This window comes from Xyrauchen texanus, chromosome 28 (genome assembly GCF_025860055.1).
Source record: "Xyrauchen texanus isolate HMW12.3.18 chromosome 28, RBS_HiC_50CHRs, whole genome shotgun sequence".
NCBI lineage: Eukaryota > Metazoa > Chordata > Actinopteri > Cypriniformes > Catostomidae > Xyrauchen > Xyrauchen texanus.
The window spans coordinates 10,076,854-10,104,222 of NC_068303.1; the positions used below are offsets into that span (position 1 = coordinate 10,076,854).

The following is a 27,369-nucleotide window of genomic DNA, read 5'->3' on the forward strand; positions in this document are numbered from 1 at the left end:
AAATGAGTTAAATCTTTATTTAGTTAAATAATGTCCACCTTTCTGAACAGTAGTGTTTCACATAGTTTGTCCTCACTGGTTAAAACACATAATGCACAACAAAGCATCTGAGCTTTGCACAAGCACACAAGCTACTTCACAATGCATTTGCAAATCATATTGCAACCACATACATATACACATATAGCTACATACTTGGTCAAACACACAAATGTACAACCCTACATTATGGCAAAAAGAGGGAAAATCTCATGTGCAATTTATGAGCAAAGTTGGAATTTTTCATTTGAGACTACAACTTAATCATTAATGAAAGTCTTTGAAGAATGTTATTGTTTATTTTATTAACAGGAAATGACATTGCAGAATATAACAATGTGTTTCGAACATCTCTAATGTCACATAACTCTGACTGAGGTGGGTGTGTCCAAAGGCACCAAGGCAGCTTATAGGCTCAATTCTTCTGCTTATGATTATTACAAGCTCTGCTAGATTGTGGCGGGGAAAGCTCATTATCATAAATAATTCTTCATTTAATTGATACAGTCACACTGTAAAAAATGTTAACCTGAAAATTTGCTTCATGTGGTAACATCTAAATTAGATGTTTTTTTATTTAACTCAAAAATATTATTGAGCATCACTCATTCAAGCTGAATATATATTAGGTTACACCAAAAAAACAAATTTTAAGTGTTAGATCAGGTAGAAAGACCTTAAGGTAACAATGGCAGGTTACCAGTTTTTACAGTGTAGTTTGTTACACGCCTTGCAAACAGAATTCTGCAGACTGAGTCAACTGTTGAGTTGTCCCAACGGTGTCCTAACCAAGATCAGTTGAGATACTTCACTTGAGTAAATGGTCATAAAAATCAAAGCAGATCAGATTCAAGGACCATTTAGGTCAAGCTTCAGTGCATAATACCGGACAACCCCACAAATTCCCCTCAAAATCCAAAACAATCTGCTTAAGGAACTGCAACAGCTCTAGATAACTGCTTGTCAAGGGGTGGATACAGACCTAAAGAGTTCAGAAAATCTTTAAATGCTTATATGATTCTTATTAGGGAAAGTGTAATAGCATAATATGACTAAATACATGATTAGATCCTAAGCCGCTGCTTTTTCAATGATAATGCACAGAGTGCGTGAGCATCGAAATGCTCAGCCATGCTCATTTGAACGGACAGCACTTAAATTACTATAGGTGTAAAAGCTGTATCATTTATTTATTTTTTAATTTTTGGGAAATCAAATCGGAATTCTTTCTGCACTCTGACTATAACCCAGGTTAGGTTTGATATTTTAGGCAATATAACATATACGGTATACTATTAACAAGGATACTAGCTCTACAGGTCCATCAAAACACTAAACATTGAGTCTTCATACAAGGCGTCTATACAGTTTTAACAGTCTCTTGGTCAGGCTAGAAAGGACTCGCATTCATTAAATGCCGCCTTAACAAGAAGAGAATAACAGTTACACCCACGTATAAAATAAATTTAGCTTTAATTGTTACATTTAATCAGTTGTGCACTTAGAATGTCTAGCGATTCAAAGATTCATAATAAGGCTTATTTCACACGTCTCGTTTCTGCAGCATGTAAGCTTAGCAGCAGCATAACTGCAACAGCAGGCACGTGTTGAGTGTTTTTGAATGTGTGTAATAGAATCGCAGCTCTATATAGAAAATACAGTGACATATGGGTTACCACATTGAGTGTTTAATATGATAACAGCAATCAATTATAAAATACTGGAATATTAGGTTATTGGGATATGGCTGAATGATTAAATCAAAATAAAATTGAAATCGGGTTATGACCTAGTGCGAATATCAGACCACTAGGGCTGCGATTTAATTAAATAGTCTGTATGGGCTGCCCACTGTGCTACGTTTATGTGTGCAGATCTGTTCTGTTTGGTTCTTTTTTTAAGAGGAATACACCCTATTTGATTTAATAAATGCAAAACATGATTTACTTTTGGTGAAAAGGAATCACTTATAAAAAAAACGTTATATGTTTATCATATCGGGCTTCAAATCGCAATGTTTTTCATAATAATCTCAATTCGATTTTTTGGTCTAAATTGTTCAGCTATAGATTGGGCCATTACAAATTATTTCAAAATTGTATAATCATTATAAAATCTAATTTACATAAGGTGGGGGAATAACAAAATTCAAATGGTTATTAATTTACTGTATGCAGAACCCAAACTTGAAGCTATTAACTGCTTAAATCGTCTGGATTCAGTCAGGCATAATAAATATAAAGTTTGACCGATGAATTTTCATGACTTTTCCAGTTGTTTGTGATTACTGGATGAAGGAGATTGCACTCAAAAGAGCAATTTATAGTCTATTAAATATTTTAGAGCTCAGCATAACGAGAAAAAACATATATTTGCCATTTACAAGTTTCCATTTTTGTTTCATGACTTTAAAATATTGTATTCATTTCCATGAGTTTTCCAGACCTGGAAATCACAATTCTTAAATTCCCTGATATTTCCAGGTTTTCCATGACCGTGAGAAGCCTGACTATTTTATGTTGCTTTATAAACCCATAGATTACAAAAAGACACTGTTGATAATTAGGTTTACAGTGCATTTGTACCACATTTTTACCAAATTCAGCATGCAACGCACAGCAAAATTTGGCTCAGCGCTGAAATTGTTATATCTGCTTGCGTACTGCAGACACGAAATGTGTGAAACAGGCCTAAGGTTGACATTTTGTTCCTGTTTTAATTAATATCTCCTCTCTTCTGAGACAGATACAAATCAGTTTTAATAAAATAGATGGATGAATGATCTGGCTTTAGAGTGATTATAGCTGAACAGATGAGTGAAATACCATTGTAAGCATGTGAAATTGTGCCATAAAAATTTGCAAGTCAGCAATGATTTTTATCACTGCAGACAGCATGATTTGTTCATAAAAAATAATTAATGAAACAAAACCAAAAACATAAACAATTTGTTGGTGGATCATATTAAATTCATTCTTTCTACTAAAACATAATCACATATATCAGAAGAGTCACTGCTTTTCTTCTACTGTATACAGTATGATAAGAAGAAAAGTAATCCAGCCATCTTCCATTCCACAAGAAATTAATTGCAGCCTGAACTCACAACATCTGCTTTTCCCAAAAATAAATCTTAATTCTGAACCATGTCAATAATGTATGTTACTCTAGAACTTTTCTCTTGGAAGGTGGAACAAGATGAGATGGGAGTTCACTTGGAAGCTCGTGACCTTCTAGTTTGACCTTGATGAGATGGTTAGCCAAGGCAAACTCCTCATCATCAAGCATTCCATCTTTATCAATGTCAGCCAGCTTCCAAATCTTACCCAGCACAGTGTTTGGCAGCTTGGACTTTACCATCTCCTTCTTGGCATTGGCACCAGTTACTTTGCCATTGACGGGTGAGAGAGTGTAGAAAATTTCATCGTACATGGGTTTATCGCGAGCCACCACCCACTCCGCTTCGTCAATGCCCTCGCCGGCTCCCTCACCATAGCCGTGACCAAATGGCCCGTTCATGGTTCCCTCAAAGGCACCACCCTTCACAACCTGTTTGGGGCGCTGGGTCTCCTCTTGCCGTACCAGCACCATTAGTTGGGCAATGTCATGGGCCAGCATGTCATCCACGTTGTCAAGTAGCTTCATCTTCAAAGGTTGGAACTTGTTCAGGTCATGTGCCTGAAGCTGCTCCTATACAGTAGGAAAGAAAGCAAGAAAAAACAATTGTAGGATGTAAACTGATTTTAAATAAAAAAAATTCCATCATTTGGGATGTGATTTGTATGGAATGTACAAGGTGTGCAATATTATTTGGAGTTATACATGAATACACTTCCACTGTTGCTTATGTTGTCTTATAGGCCTACACCTCGTAAATTCACCATCACAGTAAGATGTCATGATGGCTGAAATTTCCAGTATTCTGTCCTCTCTTTCCATGTTGACAGCTACTCTCAGTTGTTGTATGAAAAAGTTTCTTTGCATCATGCTGATGCTTACGACATTACTATAGCAATTGATGTAGATTCACCAGATATTGTAAACTTTAACAAACAGATAAGATTTAATCTGCAATACAACAATGCAAACGGATCTGATTTGACAAACAAAAAGTTTATGTGCAGTATGAACAAAGCCTAAGACAGCTGATTTTCCAAAGAAATTATAATCAAATTTAGCCCCAAATGGAAATGATCAGAATCCAAGAACATTTGAAGAGAACATGACCAAAATAAGCAAATTTGACAGAACAGATCCTGCGGACACAGTTGTTTTGGTGTTGAATTCCAACAGCTTTGAACACAGTTGCACAATTGGTTGGCATCCAAATTATATTTGGCAAGTAGCCTCAAAGTTCTGTTGTCCATGTGTACTAAGTTTTGTTATGCTTGGATATTGCAAGATACAGGCCAGTTAGTCAATATGGGCCACTCCCAAAAACATATTGGCTTATATCTTCTGAAAGGTCAAATAAATAATTTGTTTTGATGATTTTTTGTTAGGAGCATTTCTAGATGATACATTCCAAATTTTATACAAATCAGACAAACAGACAAGGATGCATTTTGAAAAATAAAATAAGTGGTATAAAAGTTATCTTGAGGAAACAACATCCACATATCCAATTGATTTAAAGATACTGATGGATTCAGAGGAAACAGTAATGGCTTGTGTTGGGAAAATGTGTCGTGTAGATTTCTTGCATGAAACAGTGTAGGACAATTGATGCAGATTTTCAATGCGTACTGAAAATTATCCAGTGATAGTGGAAAAAGACCCTTTAAAAGTCATTGTAATCTGATTTATAGTCAAAGTGAAACCACATTCTTGAATATGAATTTATGTTCATGTGTTAAATTGACCGTACCTGCATTTTCTTCAGATTGGGAAAGTCTCCCGGGGAAATCTGGTGTTCTCTCTCAATGCGGCTGTAGATTTCTCCCAGGCTGTTAATCAGCTCCTTCTTTTTGTTATCTTTCCCAAAGACTGTGGGCATGTCTTTCTTCAATGAGCTAATGATGTATGCATGAACCTGTGGGAGTAGAAAAACAAAGTTCCTTGAATGTTTGTAGAGAAAACGAATCATCAGATTCACAGTGTGAATCCCACATACAACATGTCCAGGTCATATTTCACCCTGAAATAAAAAAGGAATAATGATAACAATGATACTTTCTTATAGTTAAACTATATTATAATATATTTAACATAATTAAAATGCTATCTTTTTTTTAAGATCATTAAGATTTTTTTGCATTGTGACAGTATTTTCATGACATTTAGACACAAAACTGTTTTACTGTACTAAGGTGAGAATCTTTACAGTAATAAAAAAAAAATCATCCTATCTGGAAACTATTCATTTTATTTTTTAAATCAGCATGATTTAATGTCACAACAAATGGGTCAATGTAGTGATGCACATTTCCCCCCAGAAAAATATTTTTTACCTTGAAAAATGTTTTTTGTTCTCTTTTCTTTACTTTTTTTTTTTTTGCTACAGTATAAATGTTTTCAAAAATTATGTAACCAACATGGACACAAAAATTATAGTTCTACGAACACAACTAGATTCTTAAAAGATTTCTAGCAAGAATGTTTGCAACTCGTAAATCCTGATATGTCAACAGCCCAAATAAAATCATGATGTAAAAGTACTTTACAATTTAAATAATAAATATTTATATTAATTCTTTATATGAATATATTTTACTTATACTTTTGCATTACAGCATTGAGAATGAGATTTTCTCCCATTACAGTAATGATAATTAAGGAAAGGGGAAATATGGTTAATTGTCAATAAAGAAAAATCTTAATGATCCTTAAAACAGGTATATTTTCTTAATGACCGTTTTATTTCCTTTTGGGACGACATTTGGCACAGGCATGTTCTTGACAGACTTTGTGAGATTCACCCAAATGTGTTTTTTTTTATTAGTCAACAATAGACTGTGATATGGAATATAAAAAGATACAGCTCAAGACTACTGAATTCAGCACAAACATACAGTACATACCAAAACATTCAATACAAAGCTGGATGGTAGCAAGACTACACAAGTTACTAAATTAGTTGTAATCTACAGCAGAGGGGCCCAGTCCCAGGGTGGATGGAAAGATGACTGTACAAAAATATGACAGGCAGAGAAGCACATCTCTGTGATCAGGGTGAGGGACAGGAATATATAGAGACAAACTAAATGTTATTTTTTAATGGAACCAGCTGGATCTGGAGTTATATTTCGAGTTTGACAAGTGACCAGTATCAACAGCCCCCAATGTTTCCTCTGCCAGAGAGGGGTCTCTTTGCTGCAGCCCATCTGTTTTAAGCAACATCCGTGCCGATGGGGATAATAGAGGATTTCAGATGTAAAAAAACCTGACAACAGAGAGTTTAAGTTTGGTTTTAAAATGACAGCTTTAAATGGTCTGCACTTGTATAGCGCCTTTTTAACCTTTACAGTATTCAAAGCGCTTTACACTGTGACTCATTCACACGCCGAGCTGCCGTGTAAGGCACTAGCCTGCCAATGGGAGCAACTTGGGGTTCAGTGTCTTGCCCAAGGACACTTTGGCATGTGGAGTTGTGTGGGCCGGGATTTGAACCACCAACCCTGCGATTAGTGGCCGACCCGCTCTACCAACTGAGCCCCCCCAGCTTTATATTTGACTACCTAAGTTGGTGCTCTTTTTTATATGCAAGTGGATGACTGCTGTTGAAAAACAACATTATATTGTACCACAGGAGTAGTGGTGGCGTAGTGGCTAAAGCACAGGGCTGTTAATCAGAAGGTCACAGGTTCTAACCTCACGGCCACAACCATTGTGTCCTTAAGCAAGGCACTTAACTCCAGGTTGCTCCGGGGGGATTGTCTCTGTAATAATTGCACTGTAAGTCGCTTTGGATAAAAAGCATCTGCCAAATGCATAAATGTAAATGTAAATATTGTGAAATGAGACTTAAACCTGTGGACAAAAGACAAGAAAGTCTGTTCTATTTGCTTCGATCATTTCTTAGATGGTTCCTATGTTGTTAAGGTGTAGAGGGTCATTCTTGCATCAGCACCATTAAAATGGAATTCCAAAAACAATAACAGATTTCAAACAGTTTTCCCACATTTAAAATTTTAAAAAGCCCCCCCCCCCCATATTTTAAAATCCAAACAAATACCCCCTTAATCTTAAAGCATTTAAGGCTATTAGATTTTCCCCATTACTGTGAAGGACATTGTTAACTGTGACTTTATGGTAAAGGACATCATGACTCACAATCTCTCAGAATATTTCAGCACGTCCAACAATCCTCACTAATCATCTGACCCCTGAGTCAAAGTCAAGGACTTTCTTTCCATTTTTTAGTCTAGTCATTATGATGCAGCTAAATTCGTGTCTTCCATGACTGAGATTTAATAGAGGGTCGATTCAACAAAAACACTCATTCACCATAGAAGGATACATTCTTTTTTCACTAAGTAACATGATACTAACATGATTTTTGGACATGGTACCATGGTAAAGTAATATAATGGCTTTCTGGATCTTTAAGTTACCATGTAAATACTATGGTAATATGATTACGGTAAACATTCAGTACTATGGTATACAGTGGCCCTAAAAAGTAATCACATGTGTAGTACATAACATTAACTATGAATCTGTTCCACAAAGTTTGCCAGAAACTGTCCGTATACTTTCTTCTCTCCCTTTTGAACAGTTTATCTACTGTATTATTTTATCATTTAAAACCTAACAAATGTCTTTTATGCCAAACATTTTGCTTGAAAGATGTGAATGTACATTTATACATTTTTAACTGTGACTAATGTGTCCACATACTGATATTTTGGTGCCACTGTATATCAAAGTGTGATGTATTTATCATCTAATACCAAAGGGGAGTCGATGACTTTCAGTTCAGTTTAGATAAACAATTTAGCCAAAAATCAGGGTCAGAGCCACAGCAGCACATTGTGCAGTTTAGAAAATGGCCTCATTATTGAGCAAAGGCTTGTGAATAGATCAGACACACAACAGCCTCATAAACACAAACAATACATGAACACACTGCTATGACTTCTACACTGAGCTATATGCTGGACCACATCAAAAATCATAAAGCAATGCCAACAACATTAGCTGAATGTAAACTGAATAAATGGAGAAACGGAAACATTAAATGTTCTCAATCACTGCATCAACTCATCGAACGGACAAATGACTACCCATACTAGACTCAAATTACAGCAGTGGCAAATTGCAGCAGCCAATCGCATGATTGATTACAGCAGCAGCCAATCACAGACTCGGACCAATCACATACTTGCTATTGCAGCACATGTACAGTGTTTGGGATTTCGCGGGTTGAGTTTTTTTATGTTTATTTTCTAAACAACCACAACAGTGACCACATGGAGAAACAGCTGCCAGTTATGGGTTGAGATGTGTCCTCACCACTATTTGAAATGGCTTTCACCAGGTATGTGTATAATCCTGTTGAAATGTCTCCATGTTCTTGAGTAGGAGTTTCTAGTTCACCTGTGTATGTTTTGACTGGCGATCCGGCTCTGGAATGTGTTATTTTGAATGTTATACGTGTTAGTTGAGGCTGTTATCAGTGTTGTTTAGTATCAGTGTTGCCCTTTTCCGTGTTCCCCGTTGTGATCGCCTTCTTGGCCGTATTGTTTGTGGGTATGTAGAGTGTGTTGTCTTTTTCTCTTTCTCTCCTTCACTCGTAATTGCTCTTGGTTGTGGGGTATCAAGGTGCTGATTGATGATGGGGTACACTACGCACACTATGTTTCCTCCTTAAATAAATTGAGTGTTCCATTGGGTTGTGTGATAGGAGACGGGTGTTCGTGAGCTGTGTCATCTTGTTCACGGGTGCTCAGGTGCACATTTCAGCTGGAGTGGAAAGTTTGTGGTTGTCGCTGTCTGAACTTTGGAGTTCTCTGTATTTTCATATACAGAACTGTCAATAAATGTGTCTGTGTTTCTGCTACTCTCGTCTCCCCGTTTTTTTTTTTTTGCATTTAATTTTTTAATTGTAACACTCATCCACTAACGTACAGATGCAATCTTGGTTTATTAAAATAAAAAGTTATATTTGGGCAAATTAGAACACTGACCCACTAAAAACTACAGGCAAAAAGTTACCACTAGATCAATCACTCATGTTCTTAACCAAAGTGCTGATCAATGAATTAATCTGCTGACTAACAAAAAGACTGATAGTGGCAGATGTAGAGATGAAATTACCATATTATATGAAATATTTATTTGATAGTGCTTGAATTGGTCATTAAGAATGACAGTATATCAAAACATAACAATTTAAAAAATCTTTTACTGTGGATAACATAATTAATATTCATGAATTTCGCAGTATTGCCCCCAACAGTACAATTTTCCATCCAATATGCGCTATATTTCAAATGTATTCACATGGGATTTTAGAGCCTCTGTGGAGGGGATTTTCAGTTAACAACTACAATTCTGTGCGTTCCTCACACAAAGCTATCATATGTCTTTAGAAGACTTTGAATATAGCACAAAATTCTTAAAGACTAATATTACAGTGCTTTTATTGTATCTAGATGTGGGCATTTGGCATCTAGATTATTTGCCAAACCTCTAAAAAAGGCACAAAGTATTAAAGTTTACCTTAGCGAGCCGAGCTCTCTTGATGAGATCGTTGAGTTTGCGGAGGGCAGCATTGCGTGGCAGTGACTGGATGTCCTTGAACAGGTCCTGCTCTTCCGCCTCAAACAGCTTGCGATTGTCCGGGATCAGCAACGGATGTGACCAGAATGAGCCAATGTAGACACGGATCACCTCAGGTGTGTTTACGATCTTTCCCAAAGACCACATGAGGGCACCATAGACACGCATCAGTTGCTGCGTCTCGATCTGGTCGGCCTTGTTGAGCACCACACGGATCTTGTCCTCGTGATTTTTGAGAGCCTTGATGACCTCCGAGAATTCATCCGAGATGTCCAGCTTGTGGGCGTCGAAAAGCAGAATGATGCGATCCACGCGCTCGGCAAACCATTCCAACACGGCAGCAAAGTCATAACCTGGAGGAGAGATTGGAAAATAGATCGTTATCCTGTTTAGTATATTTGGTTCAGAGAGCCTTCATGCCCAATGGAGACATGGAGACTGGATAGGCAGCCAACCAATCATAAAAGGCCATTGACCTTGTTGGATCTGGTGCTTCATAAAACTGAAAGTCTGATCCAACAAAACTGCTAAAGCATGCTGTTGACTCTCTTCAAGGTGTTGTTAAAATGCACAGGGCTGTTGTGGATTTATGATCTAATGTCTGCCAGTAAGTAATGGCTTCTGAAGCTCAACTTCTAATTACAACCCTGTCTGGGGTTGCAGTGTAACCTGTTCAAAGAGTAACCTGATTCAAGAGGTTAGTCAGAAGATGGTTCATTTTAAAGCTGTATTGCAGTAATCAATGCAATAGTACATGATTTGATTAGATGGATTAAGGACTATTTGCAAATGGCTCTCTTTTTACGGCATTTTTTTTACATTACCTGGATGACTGCAAGTTCAACACCCTTGCTACGATGACAGGTTGAGATCTTGAAAGGGGAAGTCAGCTATAAAGTCAAGAAAGCTAGAATTCTCAAATTAAACCTAATCCAATTGTCTGATTAGTCATTTAAAATGCACAAAAAGATATCTCATTATGGAATTGCTTTACTGCAGTGCAACAGAGGACAGAAACATACATTTCTTAAATAAAATTGATACAGCATATGGTGGTTTGCTGGTCTTAGCTGGTCTAGCTAGCCACCCAAAAACGTATTTGGTGTGAATGACCCCTCATGCTGGTTTAAGCTTTTTTTTCTTAGCAGAGCTCTGTCTCAGGAACTTGCAAATGCTAATATTTCCTGTACTATTTTAATAATTAGCAGTTGAGATACAACTGGTCAAAAAAGTATACTCATTTTGTATCCATATACCGTGGTGAAATGGTTTTGAAGATCCCCAACAAAATGCGATTTGGCTTAACATTTTGAACTTGCTATACCCAACCTGTAAGGCAGAGTTTCAGAAGAAAGGAGAGAAAGTGAGTAGAAGAGTAGTCATTCTAACAAAGCTCTGCTGTTGAGTCAATGCTACAACATGTAATATTTTTGTGCTGATGTTTACCTGCATTAAAAACATTCAGCCCAGTGTGTCAGTTATTTATTACAAACTGAGTTTACTGGACTGTATGGGGAATTAGTGTTAATATTTCAAATCAGTGACATGGAATATGGCCAACATAGCGATTGCTTTCACAGATCCCATGCCTACAGGAATGGAGGATATCATTCCTTCCGATTTGCCAGTTTCACAAGGGGATGCTTTATTGTCACCTGCAACACTGTGGTTTATGTCTTCAGTATTGTTTAATTGTAACTAAAGACTTGGACTAGCATATTTAATATAAAAGGCTAAGAAAGACAGCATATACAGTATCAGACACATGAGAGCAGGGCCACTGAGAGCAGGACAATAACAGCAGTGAAACTGGTCACGGCTTTGGTATTACAGCTGCGAAGTTGAAGAGGGACAGATCTGCGGGTTAATATCAGGAGACACTGTGATTTTCACAGTGCACCTGGACAGAATGGTGCTAGAATTTCAGTGGCGTAATAAGCTACAGGTGTTAAAACTATGCCGTCGTAAAGTGGTTTGGCAGTATCTACAGTACAATACCTCCATACAGACATTTATGCAGGCAGCTATAACCAAAGCCATCGTCTGTAGCAACTGTTCATGGGGAGAGAAAGAGATACAAAGATGTCAACTTGCAAGAACAGAAAAAAATACATAAATAATAACTAGAATTGTCTCAAATTATTCACTGAGTAGTACAATTTTAGGTAGTAGTATGGCCCAAGGGAGAGAAACACAAACTGATATGAACAGAAAAAGAAGATTAAAAAAACAAAGTAAAATAAAAAAGTAAAAATGGAAATGGTTTTGGTTTAGGCTGTGCTGCATGTCTAACATTCAACATCCTGCACTTTCAATAAAGATGCTAACATCGGATGTTAATGCAAAGACATGCACAATCAAAACCTAGTATTCTATGTTTATGAACTCTCAGAAAACAGACCGACCAGCAGACAGAAAGTTGTTACAAGGGCTATATATTGGTAATGTTGAGTCTTAAGTCCAATTACACAAATGTGTGTTTTCTCTAACAGAGGGTTTGTATGTTGCTTTCAAACACCTACTTCAAAAGCCTCTTAAATAATTATTTTTAATTTTTCCATTTTACACTTAATTTAAATTACACTGATATTTTTGTACTGGCATACATTCAGGCAAGTGTTAACAATATTATGAAGACAGATTTTTATTTATTTTTATTTTTTTTTTTATCTGTTCATGAGTCAGATGCGTGCCACATTTTATTGGGGCAGGTTGTCACATTTATTTTATATGTCATACTTTTATACAATCAATCAATTACAATATTTTTAGCCAAAACAATGTTTTTATATTTTTGTATGTAACCTTTTCCATTCTTGTTGTTTCATAAATGGTTTATGCCTCGTAATTGTTTTAAAATGTTACATTTTGTGAAAATAAATAGGCTAATAATATAAGAACTTCACATGAAACCTACACCACTGGTTTGATGGCAGGTTCCATTGTAATGACTTTTCTTAAAGGTTCAATAACGGTAAAAATTTTAAATAGCTTCTTTGTAGCCAAGACTTGAGGGTATATGGCTAGAAATAAATTTACTTTCAAAAATATACCTACCCAGAAAAAATATTCAAGATAACAATTAAAACAGTGTAACAACAACCTCTAGTCTCCACTTTGTAGGCCTTAAGACTGCTTGTAAGAGGTGCTCATGTGATTTGATATTATAAGTCACTTAAGACCTTCTAAAATCAAGGTACGTTATGTAAGGTTTTTAACATATGGTTGAAATCAAGGGCCTATACCGTTTCTAATCAAACACAAATATCAGCAAGTGTGTGGCTTTCAGCTCAGAGTAATTTGAGCGGAGACATTATTTAACAACATGAACCACAACAAAACACTCATCTTATTAAATTAACCTAAACAACAAACAGAGCGATTTAAAATGACCACCTTGTACCATCAACAACAAACTACAGCAGAGCCACTGAAACTATGCCTCATCCGTTACACTAAAAATATAATACAACAGAACCAATCTAGTGATTGGACTTGGCAGGATGTATATCCTTGAGGAAAGAGGGACTATTTTAGAGCACCTGAGCGTGGTGGAGAGTTGGGAATGATAAAGCTGCTTTTGAGAGCAGAGCTGGCATACAGTCAATGGAGCCTACAAGCTGCACTCGCAGGAACATGCTGCACTGCCAAAGACTTGATAATAGAGTGAATGTGAGAGAGAGAGAGAGTATAATGGGTCTTGCAAAAGCCATGAAAGGTGAATAATGAAGCCAGCAACCATTCTCAACAAAATATCCCTCCAAGGCGTCCATATAAACAACAGGCCAAGCCCTGAGAATTTATGAAAGTAGTTATGCAATATCTCCCAGTTTACTTGCATGTAGATCTCCAATAGTTTGTACTGCCAATAAGTCTTTATCAAACACTTTCCGTCAAATGATAAGTAGGGTCAGGAAAAAAAAAAAGAGAAAATCAGAGGGAGCATACTAGGAGAAATTAGGCTAGAAACAGGTTTGTGGGCATCTGACAAACTCTATCATGCTCCTATTTAGAAGAAATGGTTGCATTCAGTAACCAAAAATGCAGTTTATGACCTAATGGTTTCTTTGTGGTGTTATCCTCTCTAATGGATGGATGAAAAAGTGCTGATGAGTATTAGAATTGTATAGATGTTTTTAATGGTATGATCTGGATGGGGAACCATCTCTCAGTGCTGGTGCTCTATATGCTATAGCTTTGGATCAGGTTACTCTGACAGTGATACTGCAATATATCGGGTTACACTGAAGCGGAGTAAGTCTCACCTTGCCAGACTTTTGATTATATTCACTAGAAATAACTGAGACACTGGTAGTTGATGCTTTTTAAAAGTGGGGAAGTGCAGACTATTGTTTTTGGTGTCTGAAATGTTGCACCCAGATGCTGCTCAAACTACTATTCAAACGGTTACATTTCTTAGCAATAATAATTAACTAAGCTCAAAACTGTTTTTGGGCAGAAATGTGTGAAATATCCAATTATGAATGCTGAAATAAATGTGTTACGTCAGATTGCAAATTACTGCTTGTGTATCTCAGATCACTGAACACACTATCGCTGTAAAATTGTGTACATCATTATTGGCCATTTATTGCAAAGACCTGCTTATTTGAGAGCTCAACAAATCATCAGGGTCCCCAAGGTCATGGAAAACCTGTAAATATCAGGGAATTTTTAAATTATGTTTTCCAGGCTCTGTAAAGTTTGGGACATTTACTCACCTAGATATTGCTCTTGTGAAGAGTAAACATTTCACACAAGACACAGTAATGTTTGATTTGTGATTGACTTGTTCTTTCAAGTCAATTAATTTCAATGAATTAGTTAAAATGGTTCACAAATCAGTTGGCATGCCATATCGATATATCAATTATTGATCAGCACATTATTTAATCTATATATATTTGAGGCATTGATATATTAACATTAGCCGACATTTAAATTAAAAGCCTAATTAGCCTGCTTTCCAATTCACTCAGTTGGGTTTCTGCTGAATGTCTGGCGTAATAGTGTTGGGAGACCACAAGTGGATGATTATAACATACACAACATAGGACCGGTATATTAGAGCTCCTTGCACAGGACAGATACACACAAAAGTTATGAAGGTTTTTCTACTTCTTCAAGAATGAAAGTGACATTGATGAGTTTGCAGGTTAGTGTATGAAACTGGTTTAACTGTGTGTAAACGATTCCAGTAGGAAGTAAGCAGGAATCTGGGTTGCAGTCCAGGTTAAATCAACCTTTAATGGAGTTTCAGAAACAAAGTCTTTGGCTTTTCAGCTTCACAACATGTATCTCTAGTCTCTATTGTTTAGCACACACAGCTTTACTAATTACACTAAACAGCACAACATCAGTCACAATAACAGTTTTTCGGCATTCAGGTTCGGTGTGTCTTTTCAAGCCCGTCTCCGTTGTCACTGTAATTAGACACAGGTGTTAAGCAAAAATAATCACCAGGTGATGGCCCTTACTGCTTCCTCTCTCCCCAATGACCACGTCCCGCTCCACACTTTGTCCTTTGATAATGATTTGGGTAAAATTTAATTGAAAACTCTGCTAGTTAGGCTCTGTGGCGCTGCAGATTTTTGAGCAGCCTTAAGATACTGCGAGCCCACGATGTGTAGGTACATGCGTCATTGAAAATAATTATTTTTAATTTTAGAATGCACCCTGTCATCCGCCAGACACGTTCGGTGTGAACCCCCTTTCATTTACCTTGCTGTTCACACTTTACCAAAGTTGTGTTGAGAAATCTGTTTAATAAAACCACACAGAAATCTGATATTCAGTATATCGATTATCATAGGAAAATTCTTCCGATTATCGAAGCATGAAAAAGGCATCAATCCCAAGCCTACAAATCGTTCTTAATGATTCATTAGCCAATTAATGATTTAAAAATGTAAATTTCCAGTCATCAGAAATACATTGAAAGGCCATGGAAATTCACTGGTCAAAAAGAGTGGGCACCCTGAATAATTTTATAGAGAAGCTGGGCTACTAAAATACACTGATTCAAAGTCCAATGTCAAATAGGCAATCAGATGCAGATCCAATGCGAATAGCACCCTAACTCCCAGAAATTGCATTGAACCTAGCCAATCAGATTGGAACTGCCATTTTCAGTCAGTTCTTAACATTTTGACCATAATATACATCAGACAGTGAATTTAAACAGTACATAAGTGTGCTGTCTGGGACAAAGACTGAGTAGGAAGGTAACAACAGCATCTAATTACAGACGCACACAGCCAGCTTAAACAAACACAGGCACATGTGATGACAAAGCTGAACACACCTCATTGCACAATTCTGCGAACAAAACTCACTGAAAATTTCAGCCTACTTATTTGATTCAATTCATATGATCTTCTCTCTGCAGGATGAAACGGGATCTGCTTCTTATAGTCATGGATAGGAGTACCTTTTTGACATGAGACTGCTGGAGAAATTCCACAGTTCTGCTTGACATAAGCAGAGAATAGAGGATGCATGAGAGACATTTTCTCATTAAGGCCTGCTAAATACAACCATCACACTGACATGCAAATGAGACTTTCTTTTGGAAAAAAGAAAAAGAAGAAGAGACTCCTTATGAGAGAAAATGAAACACAGAGTACCGTTCTGGCAGCACATACTTAGATTCAGTCTTAAGACCGGATGATTGCTAATCTGCTCAAGACTAATGCTTTAAAAGTACTAGAAAGTATTTTGATGTAAAGGCGTCATTGGTTGGCACAAAACTGCTTGCTTTTATCACATATGTCCATGTGTGAAAACACTCCAAATGGCTCAATCCACTATGCAAAGACAGCTTAAAAAAAAAAAACGTACAAATAAAGAATTGGCTTCAATCGATAGCTCAGTAAAGGGAGTACAATATGCGCACAGGCTAAAAGACACAGAATTACAACAGTAATTATTGTCACTCTAAACCCTTTTTGCCCAGGTGTATAGTGCTTTTAACGATTTAAAAAGGGACAGTGGTAGTATTTGGGAAACCAGTTTGGAAACAATGACTTTTTTCAATTCTGTTTGTTGCCACTAGTGGTGCAAATATGTACACACTTCACCTATAAAATTCTGTTATGCTATAGGCGATAGAGCAGGGCAGGTAGCTTTCTACAGAGGCTCCAATGTTAGGGCTGATTTTACTGTCAAATTAAAATGCCTGCCTTTGAGGCTACATTTACAACTTTCAGGGCAGGCATGAGTTTAATGTTCTCTGAAATACCATCTATGACCTTGGGATGCCTGGCTCTTGGCTCTGGCCTTAGAAACGTGAGTGTCTATAATCCCAGAGCTGTATTAGTTCAGTCTGTGAGGCTAAGTCTAAGTGTGGTGGGAGCAGTGTCAGTGGGTAAAAAGAAAAATGCTGATGCAGGAAACCCAGTGGTAATTCTACGGGCCTTTTCTGAATGAGAGATGAAGTAACCATTTGCTAAACAAGCATGTTGTTACAGGGAGCGTGTAGAAAGTTGTGATATAATAAAAACAGTGAAAAGTTACTATAGATAAATTGTCAACTTTGTGCATTGTGGAGCATTGGTTTCCGAAGGAAAGAGATCTGACAATATTAAACTTGTGGTATGAAAAAAATATAAAGGTTAGCCTGCCTTGTGAGATAACATCAAGATCAGGAAAAATACTTTTCATTATCTACTTGTTTCTAACATAAACCTACCGATTCACTTTAGAAGACATTCATTGATCGACTTGAGTCACATGGATTACTTTTATGCTGCTTAAATATGACTTTTGGACCGTCAAAGTGCTGGCATCCATGTACTTCCATTATAAGGACCTGACAGAGCTCTATCTTCTTCTAAAAATCTTCATTTGTGTTCTGCTGAAGAAAGACAGTCATAAACATCTGGGATGGCATCAGGGTAAGTGAATAATGAGATAATTTACATTTTTGGGATAAGAACAGATAATAATTTTTTTTTTACTTCTGTTCTGAAACCAAATCAGTTTCAAAATATCTGGCATTCATCACTGTAAGTAGCAAAATGAAAACCTTAAGCACACACACAAGAATGGCTCTAGCATCCTTTAATACAAATACAGCTGTGGTGAAAGAATCAATTACAAACAGATCCTTTGTGCACACAGCTCATCTATTACTTTGGTTGCATGCACATGCATTTACAATGGTAAACTACACCATTTTTAGCAGTACCTTGATGTCCTTGAGGATAAGAGTAGACAGTACAGGCATCTCTGAATTCACTACTCCACTCTACTACAATTGCATTTACATTGTAAGATCATATGATCTTACATTGGTGGGGGTCATACTGCAGGTTCTTAAGAAACACATTTTGGGCTAGGATAGACATTTGTTCTACTACCACCACCACCACCAAATCACTTTAATTAAATCACTCAAACTGCTGAAATTTCTATTTGTTTGCATATCTTTCATGTTTATGGTTTGCTATTGGCAAACCATAAACCATTAAAGCCTGTTGCCTTTACTTTTGAATCTGTCCTTACGGTTTATGAACAAAAAAAGTTCCTTTATGTTGATAAAGACTCATCTCTCATCATGCTCCAAGTCTTTCAACACATCACAATTAAAAGCAGATTGACTGTAGTAACACAATACACCACACACACACACACACACACACACACACACACACACACACACACACACACACACACACACACACACACACACACACACACACACACACACACACACACACACACGCGTTTCATGAGAAAAACACATACTAATTTACAATGAAAAATTATACTCCTTTTTCCTGTAGAGGGATAAAGTCAATGTGGAATTTCCTAATGCAAATAGTTTTCCATTGATGCCACAAGGAGCAAGAACTTGCATTCAAATTTGAAGTAGTAGATCACTCATGAAAACCTTAACACTCCATTATACTTTCAAAACATTGTCATTTAAAGAGATAGATAGATATTGTTGAATTCAAAAGCCTAAACCATTTTCTATCTAACTAAGGTGTCAATCAAGACACACCCCAAATCTAAAACCTTACCATTTCAGCAGATTTATCATTGCCTCTAGACTATTACTTACAAAATGCACCACCAAAATAGAACAAACACACCCATACATTTAAGGGTTTAAAATAAAGGTGTGCCCCATTCTAGTAAATTATATTTGAGGTGTTTTGAAAAAAGCAAACAAGAGACTCCACACCCAAGGTTAAGGAAGTGCCTAATTGCATTTTCGTCCCATATTCAACAGCTCCTGGTTTGGTTATATTCTTCTCTTCACATCTTTATGTTTATGCATTTTGGCAGGCTGTTACTGTACCTCTGCTGATCCTTTGTTTCTCTCCACTCAGGATTCCTGGCGTGTCAATCACACTGATGCTCTCCAGAACAGGGTTGGGCAGCTGGGCACACACAAATCTGTATGTGAACCCAAACATACCAGTCAAACATTGTAGAACTCCAAATAGCACATAGACTGACTGTGGGAGGGTGTGGCCAGGCCCTGATTCTGCACACCTGACCCCTAATTAAGCTGATTAAATCAGAGAGGGATAAAGACCCATCTCTGCCCTTCGCACTGTCACACTGAGTGTAAGTGCTGCTTTCACAACTGCCATGATGATTTTTCCTCATTAATGTGCTACCATTATTTCTGGATTGTGCATTTTAATTCACAGAGTTCTAACAAAGTGTGATGATAATTAATTATAAATAAACCATTGTTTTTTAAAGCAGTATTTTCATGCTTAAAAACGATTTCCAGATGGTTTATATTTGGTCAATAATTGGCTGATAAATATCGGCAGCCGATACATCGGTGCATCACTAGTAGATATGTTGGTACTTGTACAGTGAACATAACATACAGAAATAAAGCAGAGTGCCATTAATCATCATTTTGTTACTTTCTACTCTTCTAGATTCACAAAGCTCGACATTAAAGATTTTTTTTAAATGTTTGTAACCTGAGAGGCATTCAGAACAAGCCAAAAACTAGTATGCATGGGTTTTGTGGCTTGCAGTGTGTGAACTAGGCCTAGAAAAGTGTGGCTAGACAGACTTTGTTTTCCTAATGTTGTTTACTCTCCTCTTGGAAATTTATAATAGAAAACTTTGGACACAAAACAACTTAAGAGCAGAGAAAAGCACATACATTTTTTTCCACAAGACCACAAATAAAGTATAATATCTAGTAGTTTAGGCTGAATATGAAAGTTTTAAGCAGGAGATTTCAATTTAATTTGGGAAAGTACGCAATGCTGCCTTTAGTACAGTATAAGCTGCAAACAATTGATTTATTTAATCTACTTAACATCAATTCTAGTAACTTTTCTCCATCTAATTACAAAATGCAATTTTTCAGGCATTAATCTTTTAATTTGTAATTCAGTCCAGAGGTTTACACCACACAGACTTGTGTAAAGCATAAGAAGCCGCTATTTGTGGCTTCATAAATGATGGTCATTCTAAAAATACATCTGAAATCCAGGGCAGTTGTCTCAAGCATTTCAAATGACATAAACCTACAGCTAAACAGGGTGCATGACAAATAAATATCTCATGAGAATTTTTATTTTAAATGCGCCAATACCAAACAAAGTGGAGGGGGGAAAATGCATTTCTTGGTGCATGTTTCTGCTCTTCTGTCAATGCATGAGAAGTAGTAATTTCAACAAATATGCAAGCTATTGCAAAAGGCAGAGAGACAATTTTCTCAAGAGTTTTTGCTGGGATTGTTGATATGCCCAAAAAAACTGCACAGCCAGCCAAATCCTGTCTCCTAACTGCAGTACAAACCACCTGCAAAAATAATCACATGCATAAAGCATGCAGTCGTATCCTTATGATGTTTTATGTAGAACTGTCACTCCTACAAACTAAGGCTACATTCACACAGTCAGCACAATACAGTTTCCTGTACATAAAACACCTTACATTAGCGGTTGGAAAACTGTCTTTAAAATTGAGCATATGAAGTCAAGTCACTCTTTTCTATTTTTGGGAAAACCGTGAATAACTCCTGTAACCAAACTGACAGTAATGAACGGTAAATATTAAATATGGTGACTTTCGAAGCACTGAAAATATTAAAACAATTGAAACAACATTATTTAATAAACAAACTAATGGGAGCAGCTCCAGTGGAAGACAGCAAATGGATCTAACCACTTCAGATGACGTTACTAGAACTCCACATAAAAAAAAAAAATCAAAGTGGCTATAAAATGAACTGTGTGTGAACAGAACTGTTACTATGACTGTTACAATTCAAACTGACAACCATTTTCTGCTGCTGTGTGAATGCAACTTTTTTGGTAAATGCAAGACTTATATTTTTGTGTATCTTGCTGATAGTGAATGACAGCTTGTTCATGGTTTAAAATGAGGGTATGCTTGTTAGCCGACAGGAGGACAGGAGTGGATCAGCCAACATGAGAAAACTCAATCAAGAGAAGGAACTTAGCCCCAGCCCTCTCTGTGATGTCATAATGAGCCAGGAAAACCAGGTTACTGTAGATTTGCAACCCAGAACTTTAAATGTTTGGCTCTAAAATTTGGTTGAACCATGTCCTAGCTATGAAGGCCTACTATGGGATATTGTAAACTCTGGAGACAGTATTCCACTTCAATAAACATGAGATCTTAAATAAAATTTGCTGTTTTATTATGTTTTATCCCACCTGTTAAGAAAGGCATTGCCAAAGGCATTGAGTTTCCGAAAGGGTTTTTTGGGGTCCACCACCAGTGCGTTTCCTGGAATTAGTCCCTCCACGGTGCCATGCATCACTGCTATGAAGGAGTCAGTCGTGGGTTCTGGACCAATCCGCATACCAGGGAAGTCCTGCTCCAGGAGATATCTAAACAGAGAGATGCTCTAGAATTAAAGGAACCTTTTGTTGTATATTATTATGTCAAAAATATTTTTGATTTGAGACGTTCTTATTAGAGATAGACCGTGTGGCAGCGGGGGCGTGGTGATGCGCCCGTTGGGGAGAGGAAGCAGTAAGGCGTTTGCACCTGAGCTAAATCATGTCTAACACCTGTCTCTAATTCCAGTGAGCACGGGGAGAGCGGCATATAAGCAGCCACAGAATCTCCAGAGCAGGGGAGAGAGTGACAAGGGAACCCCGTGTTTCCGAGAAAGACTTAGATTAAAAACCCTGTTACCTGTTGAGTTATCACAACCCTGTTTCCTGTGTTTTCCTTCTCTCGAAGCGAGAGCTTTCAGACCGATATATCTGTTTTACAGATTAATCTGTGCCTATAGTTGCTTTTTCTTTGGAACTGTAAGTTATCGGTAAAAACGTATGCCGATAGTTTTAAAACATTTGTATTCCTCTATGTTCTTTTGTGGCTGGCACTGAAAGATTTTACAGTTAGAAGGATGGCTTGGTTCTATAATATAAAAGCTGCATCTAGTGGTGAAATAAAAACAATCATGTAGGGATTTGCTGTATCTAAATCTTTCATCTTTGATTATATACATCCATATTATTCAGAGTTGTTGGACTCGAGTCACAAATTTGATGACTTGCGACCCGATTCGACATAATCTAAGAAGATTTGTGACTAGACTTAGCCTTTGATAATAATGACTTGGAAATAACTTCTACCATCTAAAACCAAAGATCAGAGTTGTACATTTTAAACTGCAAGACAATGCTCCATGCCCCACAGCCAAGTCAATCAAGGTGTGAGTGGAGGACCACCGAATCAAGCACTGTCATGGCCAGCCCAATCTCCAGACCTGAACCCTATTGAAAACCTCTGGAATGTGATCAAGAGGAAGATGGATGGCCACAAGCCATCAGACAAAGCCAAGCTGCTTGATTTTTTGCACCAAGAGTGGCATAAAGTCACCCAAAAGCAATCTGAAAGACTGATAGAGACCATGCCTAGTTGAATGAAAGCTGTGATTGAAAAACAGGGTTATTCCAACAAATATTGATTTCTGAACTCTTCCTAAGTTAAAACATTTGTATTGTGATGTTTAAAAACAAACATGAACTTGTATTCTTTGCATTATTTGAGGTCTGAAAACACTTTATTTTTTGTTATGTCATTTTCTGCAAATAAATGCTCTTAATATTTTTATTTGGAATTTGGGAGAAATGTTGTCAGTACTTTATAGAATAAAACAAAAATGTTCATTTTACTCAAACGCATACCAATAAATAGTAAATCAAGAGAAACTGATAATTTTGCAGTGGTCTCTTAATTTTTCCAGAACTGTATATACATAAAACCTTCATCTGGTGTATATATTGGCTATAAAAGGCTTAATTTAGTAAATACCTTAATACAGAGCATTATAAGGGAGGAAAGTCTCTGTTTTCATTTTGGAAATAAGAGTCTCCTGTGTGTTTAATAAGAGTCCCCTGTGAGATTTGTTTATACTTAAAAGTCCCTGCGTTATAAACTTTTATAATTTTTTACTGTTAATATTGGGATTTTAGTTGAACAATAAACTGCATCTGGGATTTTATTAATTTTGGACTCTTGTAGCCTTTATGTCTTAGTACATGTACCTGTTATAGTAAGGAAATACTATTAATAAAAAAAAAATACAAAATAAACGTTTGCAAAATTCAGATAACTCGGTCGACCTCTAATTCATATAGCATATTGAAATTCCTTTCACTGGACATGTGCAGCACTGAGTACATACAGAATGGTATGCATACTATGTACTTAAAGAAATACACATACTTGGTGTATACCATATAAATGCCTGAGATTAATGGTATATTTGGTCATTTAATTTAGTCATTAGTAAATTGTGATAATATGTATTCATTTGGTAATTAATTTTTGGAGAAGATTTTATGCCCAATAAGCATAAAAAACAGAATCCCATCCCAAATGAATGCCATTAATTGAGCCAATGTTGCTATATTGTGCCACAAATTGATTATTTGTAGCTGTCGCTGCATATTTTTTATTGCGCCAAGAGAATAAATATGCAACATAATTAAAGGACTGTACATCCACACTTTGGCATTTAGCCCTGTTAAGGATGCCTCACGTGAGACCATGTTAACATGATTCAGATGTTTTCTGCTTTTAAAAGGAACATTGCCTTTAAGATCACACTCTGATGGAGAATGTGAGTCTACTAGGATAACGTTTACTCTTCTCAGCAGAGAGCCCTCCAAACAGACCCTGCTGTGAACATGTGACTGCAATGGAATACAATACAGGTCAAAATGACACTTTAAATAACTACAGGGCACTCAGCCTCAACTGGGAACTTATTAGCTGCAGTTTATGGCTGTAATACAAGAGTGTTAACAGAGAATAGCTTTTGTATTAAAGCATGTGACCAACGATTCAATGTAAAACATGAAACTTCCCAGAGATTATAATGAAGTGTTTCATGGGCTTTCTTACTTTCAGAAAATATTCAGAAAGAAAGTTGAGCCTATTTTCTTTCATAGTTATGTGTTCAGTCAGCAGAACAGACAGTGTGTCCACTGAGGCTCTCATGACCCTAATGAATAATGCACAGGACGAAAAAGAGCCAGAGTGAAAACATGGCGGTGAATTTATTACTGCCATACAGGACAATACCTCACTCATTTAAAACACAAGAGTGGGTGAAAATACTGCTCTGTTATTCTTAAAATCTCAAATGAAGTGCTTACATAAAGTAAAGTACAGTGAATGACATCCAATTCATGACAGTAATCAATCAGAAAAATGCTGGAATCTGACAATTGTGTCTCTGTAACCAGTTTGTATTACAAATATTTGTACTAAAAATTATTTTCACAGAATGGGTAGCAGTGGCATGTTAACTGTATTTTGGTAGCTGTATGTTCTCTGTCCTTATATGAAACTACAGTAGCTAGCTTGTTTTAACCTTTTCAATGTTTATTTCATTTATTGCCTATTTGTTATTTATCTTCTGATGTAATTCAGTGTTTTTATTTATTCCTAATTGTTCACTTCCATCCTTCATGAAATTGTTGAAGTTTAGAAAAACTCACCGCTGCCCTGGATACAATGTAATCTAGTGTCTTGTCACTCAGAAGACTGACAAATTCAAATATTTACAAACCTACAAACAAAACTATTACTATTACTATTATTTAACTTAAGTATTTAACTTATCATTAGCAGTTTAGTATTTAAAACCTTGGAATAACAGACCCCAACAGTGCTTCTTAAACTTCTAATAAGGATCACCGATATGTCTTAATCCACATTTACATCTCTTAACTTTTCTGCATTCTGGAACCCATTAGTGAGAAGTTACCATGGCAATGGTGGAGTCAGGGGAAGTCTCTCTTGTTGCCCGGTAATCCTTTGTATTTTACTGCCTGTCATTTTAGACCAAAGCAGACCCGCAAGGCTTGAATCACCCATCAGACAACCATCACACCACAGGGACATGGTCTGTTTACAAGGTAACCATTTCTGTCAAAGCTAAAATTAAGATCCCAATTTGAGAACTCATGTTTAGTATGGTGTTAAGATCAGAAATTAAGCTCTCAGAACTCTTTTGGCTAAAACTCCAGGTAAGTTGGATTTTTCGATTTTTTTTAACATAATGTTTTTAATCTATTTGCCAACTTGCCATTTTCCAACTGAGTATTCATGGAGCAAACAGAGCAATTAATCTTTATAAAGACATGTGGTCATACCACTGTCCTCCTTGTGCACTAACAGGTCAGAGAGCCATTAACAAATCATATACGATTGGAAGGAATTTGGCATAGAATTTTCAAAACTGGTATCGGATGTTACATACAAATGTGAGTTCTGCAGTAATTCAAACCAATTCAAAATATTGAACAGGGCGTGGTTGAGATGACAAATTCAATAAATCATATTTGTGAAATATTGTCAGATTTACTGAAATATTTTGCCATAACTATGTGACAAATATTATTAGGCAACACTTTAAAATAAGTTTCCATTAGTTAACAATTTGTTAACATGAATAGCAAAGAACAATACTTGTAAAGCACTTGCTAAATGTTAATTTAAACATTTACTAATACATTTTTACAATTAAAAGTTACTATTTAAAAGTACCATTAGTTAGTGCAAGACAAACTAACTATGAACAATTGTGTTTTTATCCATTAACATAAACCAAGTGTAATAAAAGCTGTTGTTTGTTGAATTGTTTGTTCATGATACCTAATGCATTAACTAATGTAAACAAATGAAACCTTATTGTAAAGTGTACACATTTATTAAATGCCAGATTGTTAAATTCTCCAAACAGTAGTATCACTTTATAATAATGTTATTTTTTTTTTACATTAATAAACAAAATTACACTAAATAACTATCTGTAAACACAGTACTAAATATATATTCAAATGATTAGAAATGTGATTCAACATTAATTCATTTTTGGGCCTCAAAATTTAATTTAAACCTGGAAATAAACATATTTAATTAGTGAACATGTACAATTTAAGTCAAGTAATAATACATTGTCACTAATGTCATTCGTGACATTGACCATGTTAACTCCATTGCACCAAAGGTCAGATTTCTATGCTTCCACTGAATAACACAAGATGCTCTTTGAATCATTCTCAGATCATGCTGGGATAACATGAATCATCAGGTTTTGCACAAACCTGTGTAGTCCATGCCAGCTCCAGTGCATGCTGTCATTGAAGCAAAAGGGGGGCCTACAATGTGCTAAAACATTATCATATGTTCATATAAATATATATAAAATGGGGGAAATTGTATTAAATTAAAAAAATGCTAAATATAAGCATTTTCAATAGTGCTCTCACACGTTGACCCAACTGTATCATGTTAATTTAGGACTTATTTATACAAGTTATTATTACACAAAACAGTTTTTGACTGGTCTGCTTTAGCAGTCAGAACACCAGCACCTATTTCACTGGGGCCAAAACATACAAGGTTCAGCCTACCTTATGAAGCTGGTTTTGCCAGTGGAATACTGTCCCACCAGGAGAACCATGGGCTTATTGTCAAAGTCTGCATCCTCCAAGGCGGGTGAGTGAAACTCGTGGAATTTGTAGTGTTCCTCCAGTGGAAGCAGTTTGGTTTTGTAAAGCTTCTTGAGTCCTTCACTGACAGTCTGGAAGACTTCTGGATCCTTCTTCCTTCTGTCATCGGTTCCCAACCAGCTGAACATGATGCTACTCAAGTATAGGCAACTTTATATTATATTTCTGTTTTTATTTTAGAAATGCACAAACAAATTGGAGAATTGGAGTGTATACAGATGAACGACGCTGGAGATGCTCGTGCAAAAATTTATTTTGCTGACGTCGATTTATTTTAGAGTCCAAATATTATACTGACATTCTTCATTGAAAAGATTCCAACGTCTCTAGGCCATTCACGACACAAAATGCACACACGAATACAGCATAACTATAAAATATGATGCATTACAGAATATTCTGCTTATGTTATGGTCAAAAACATGGCCAAAATAGGCAGCCGAAATATTCAGTCTTTGTTGTTGGAATAAAACCTTGCGCCTCTAGATGATACGATGCATCATCTTGTTTTGTGCAACAAACACGCGATACAATGTCACTATTTTGAAAGAGAAAAGAAAACAACCGCCAAATCCTCAAGTAGAGAAGATTTTCCCACGATGACAGGCTT

The 27,369-nt window shown here is 36.5% G+C and overlaps 1 protein-coding gene across 1 annotated transcript; it reads right to left on the bottom strand.

Moving 5' to 3' along the window:
* Nucleotides 1–27,369, bottom strand: LOC127622337 (EH domain-containing protein 3). The gene is made up of 6 exons (XM_052096411.1): nt 26,661–27,369; nt 21,432–21,608; nt 19,070–19,167; nt 9,703–10,115; nt 4,907–5,071; nt 1–3,729 (listed from the first exon to the last, which is right to left on the bottom strand). The coding sequence occupies exons 1-6, from the start codon at nt 26,885–26,887 to the stop codon at nt 3,202–3,204; spliced, it is 1,608 nt and encodes a 535-aa protein (XP_051952371.1). The 5' UTR covers nt 26,888–27,369; the 3' UTR covers nt 1–3,201.

Bases quoted from the DNA above. Each gene is read 5' to 3' on its own strand.
- LOC127622337 (XM_052096411.1), bottom strand. From the start codon at position 26,887: ATGTTCAGCTGGTTGGGAACCGATGACAGAAGGAAGAAGGATCCAGAA. The intron at 19,168-21,431 runs GTGGGATAAAAC...GTTCACATACAG, and splicing joins GGCAATGCCTTTCTTAACAG to ATTTGTGTGTGCCCAGCTGC. The intron at 3,730-4,906 runs GTACGGTCAATT...CCTACTGTATAG, and splicing joins CCAATCTGAAGAAAATGCAG to GAGCAGCTTCAGGCACATGA.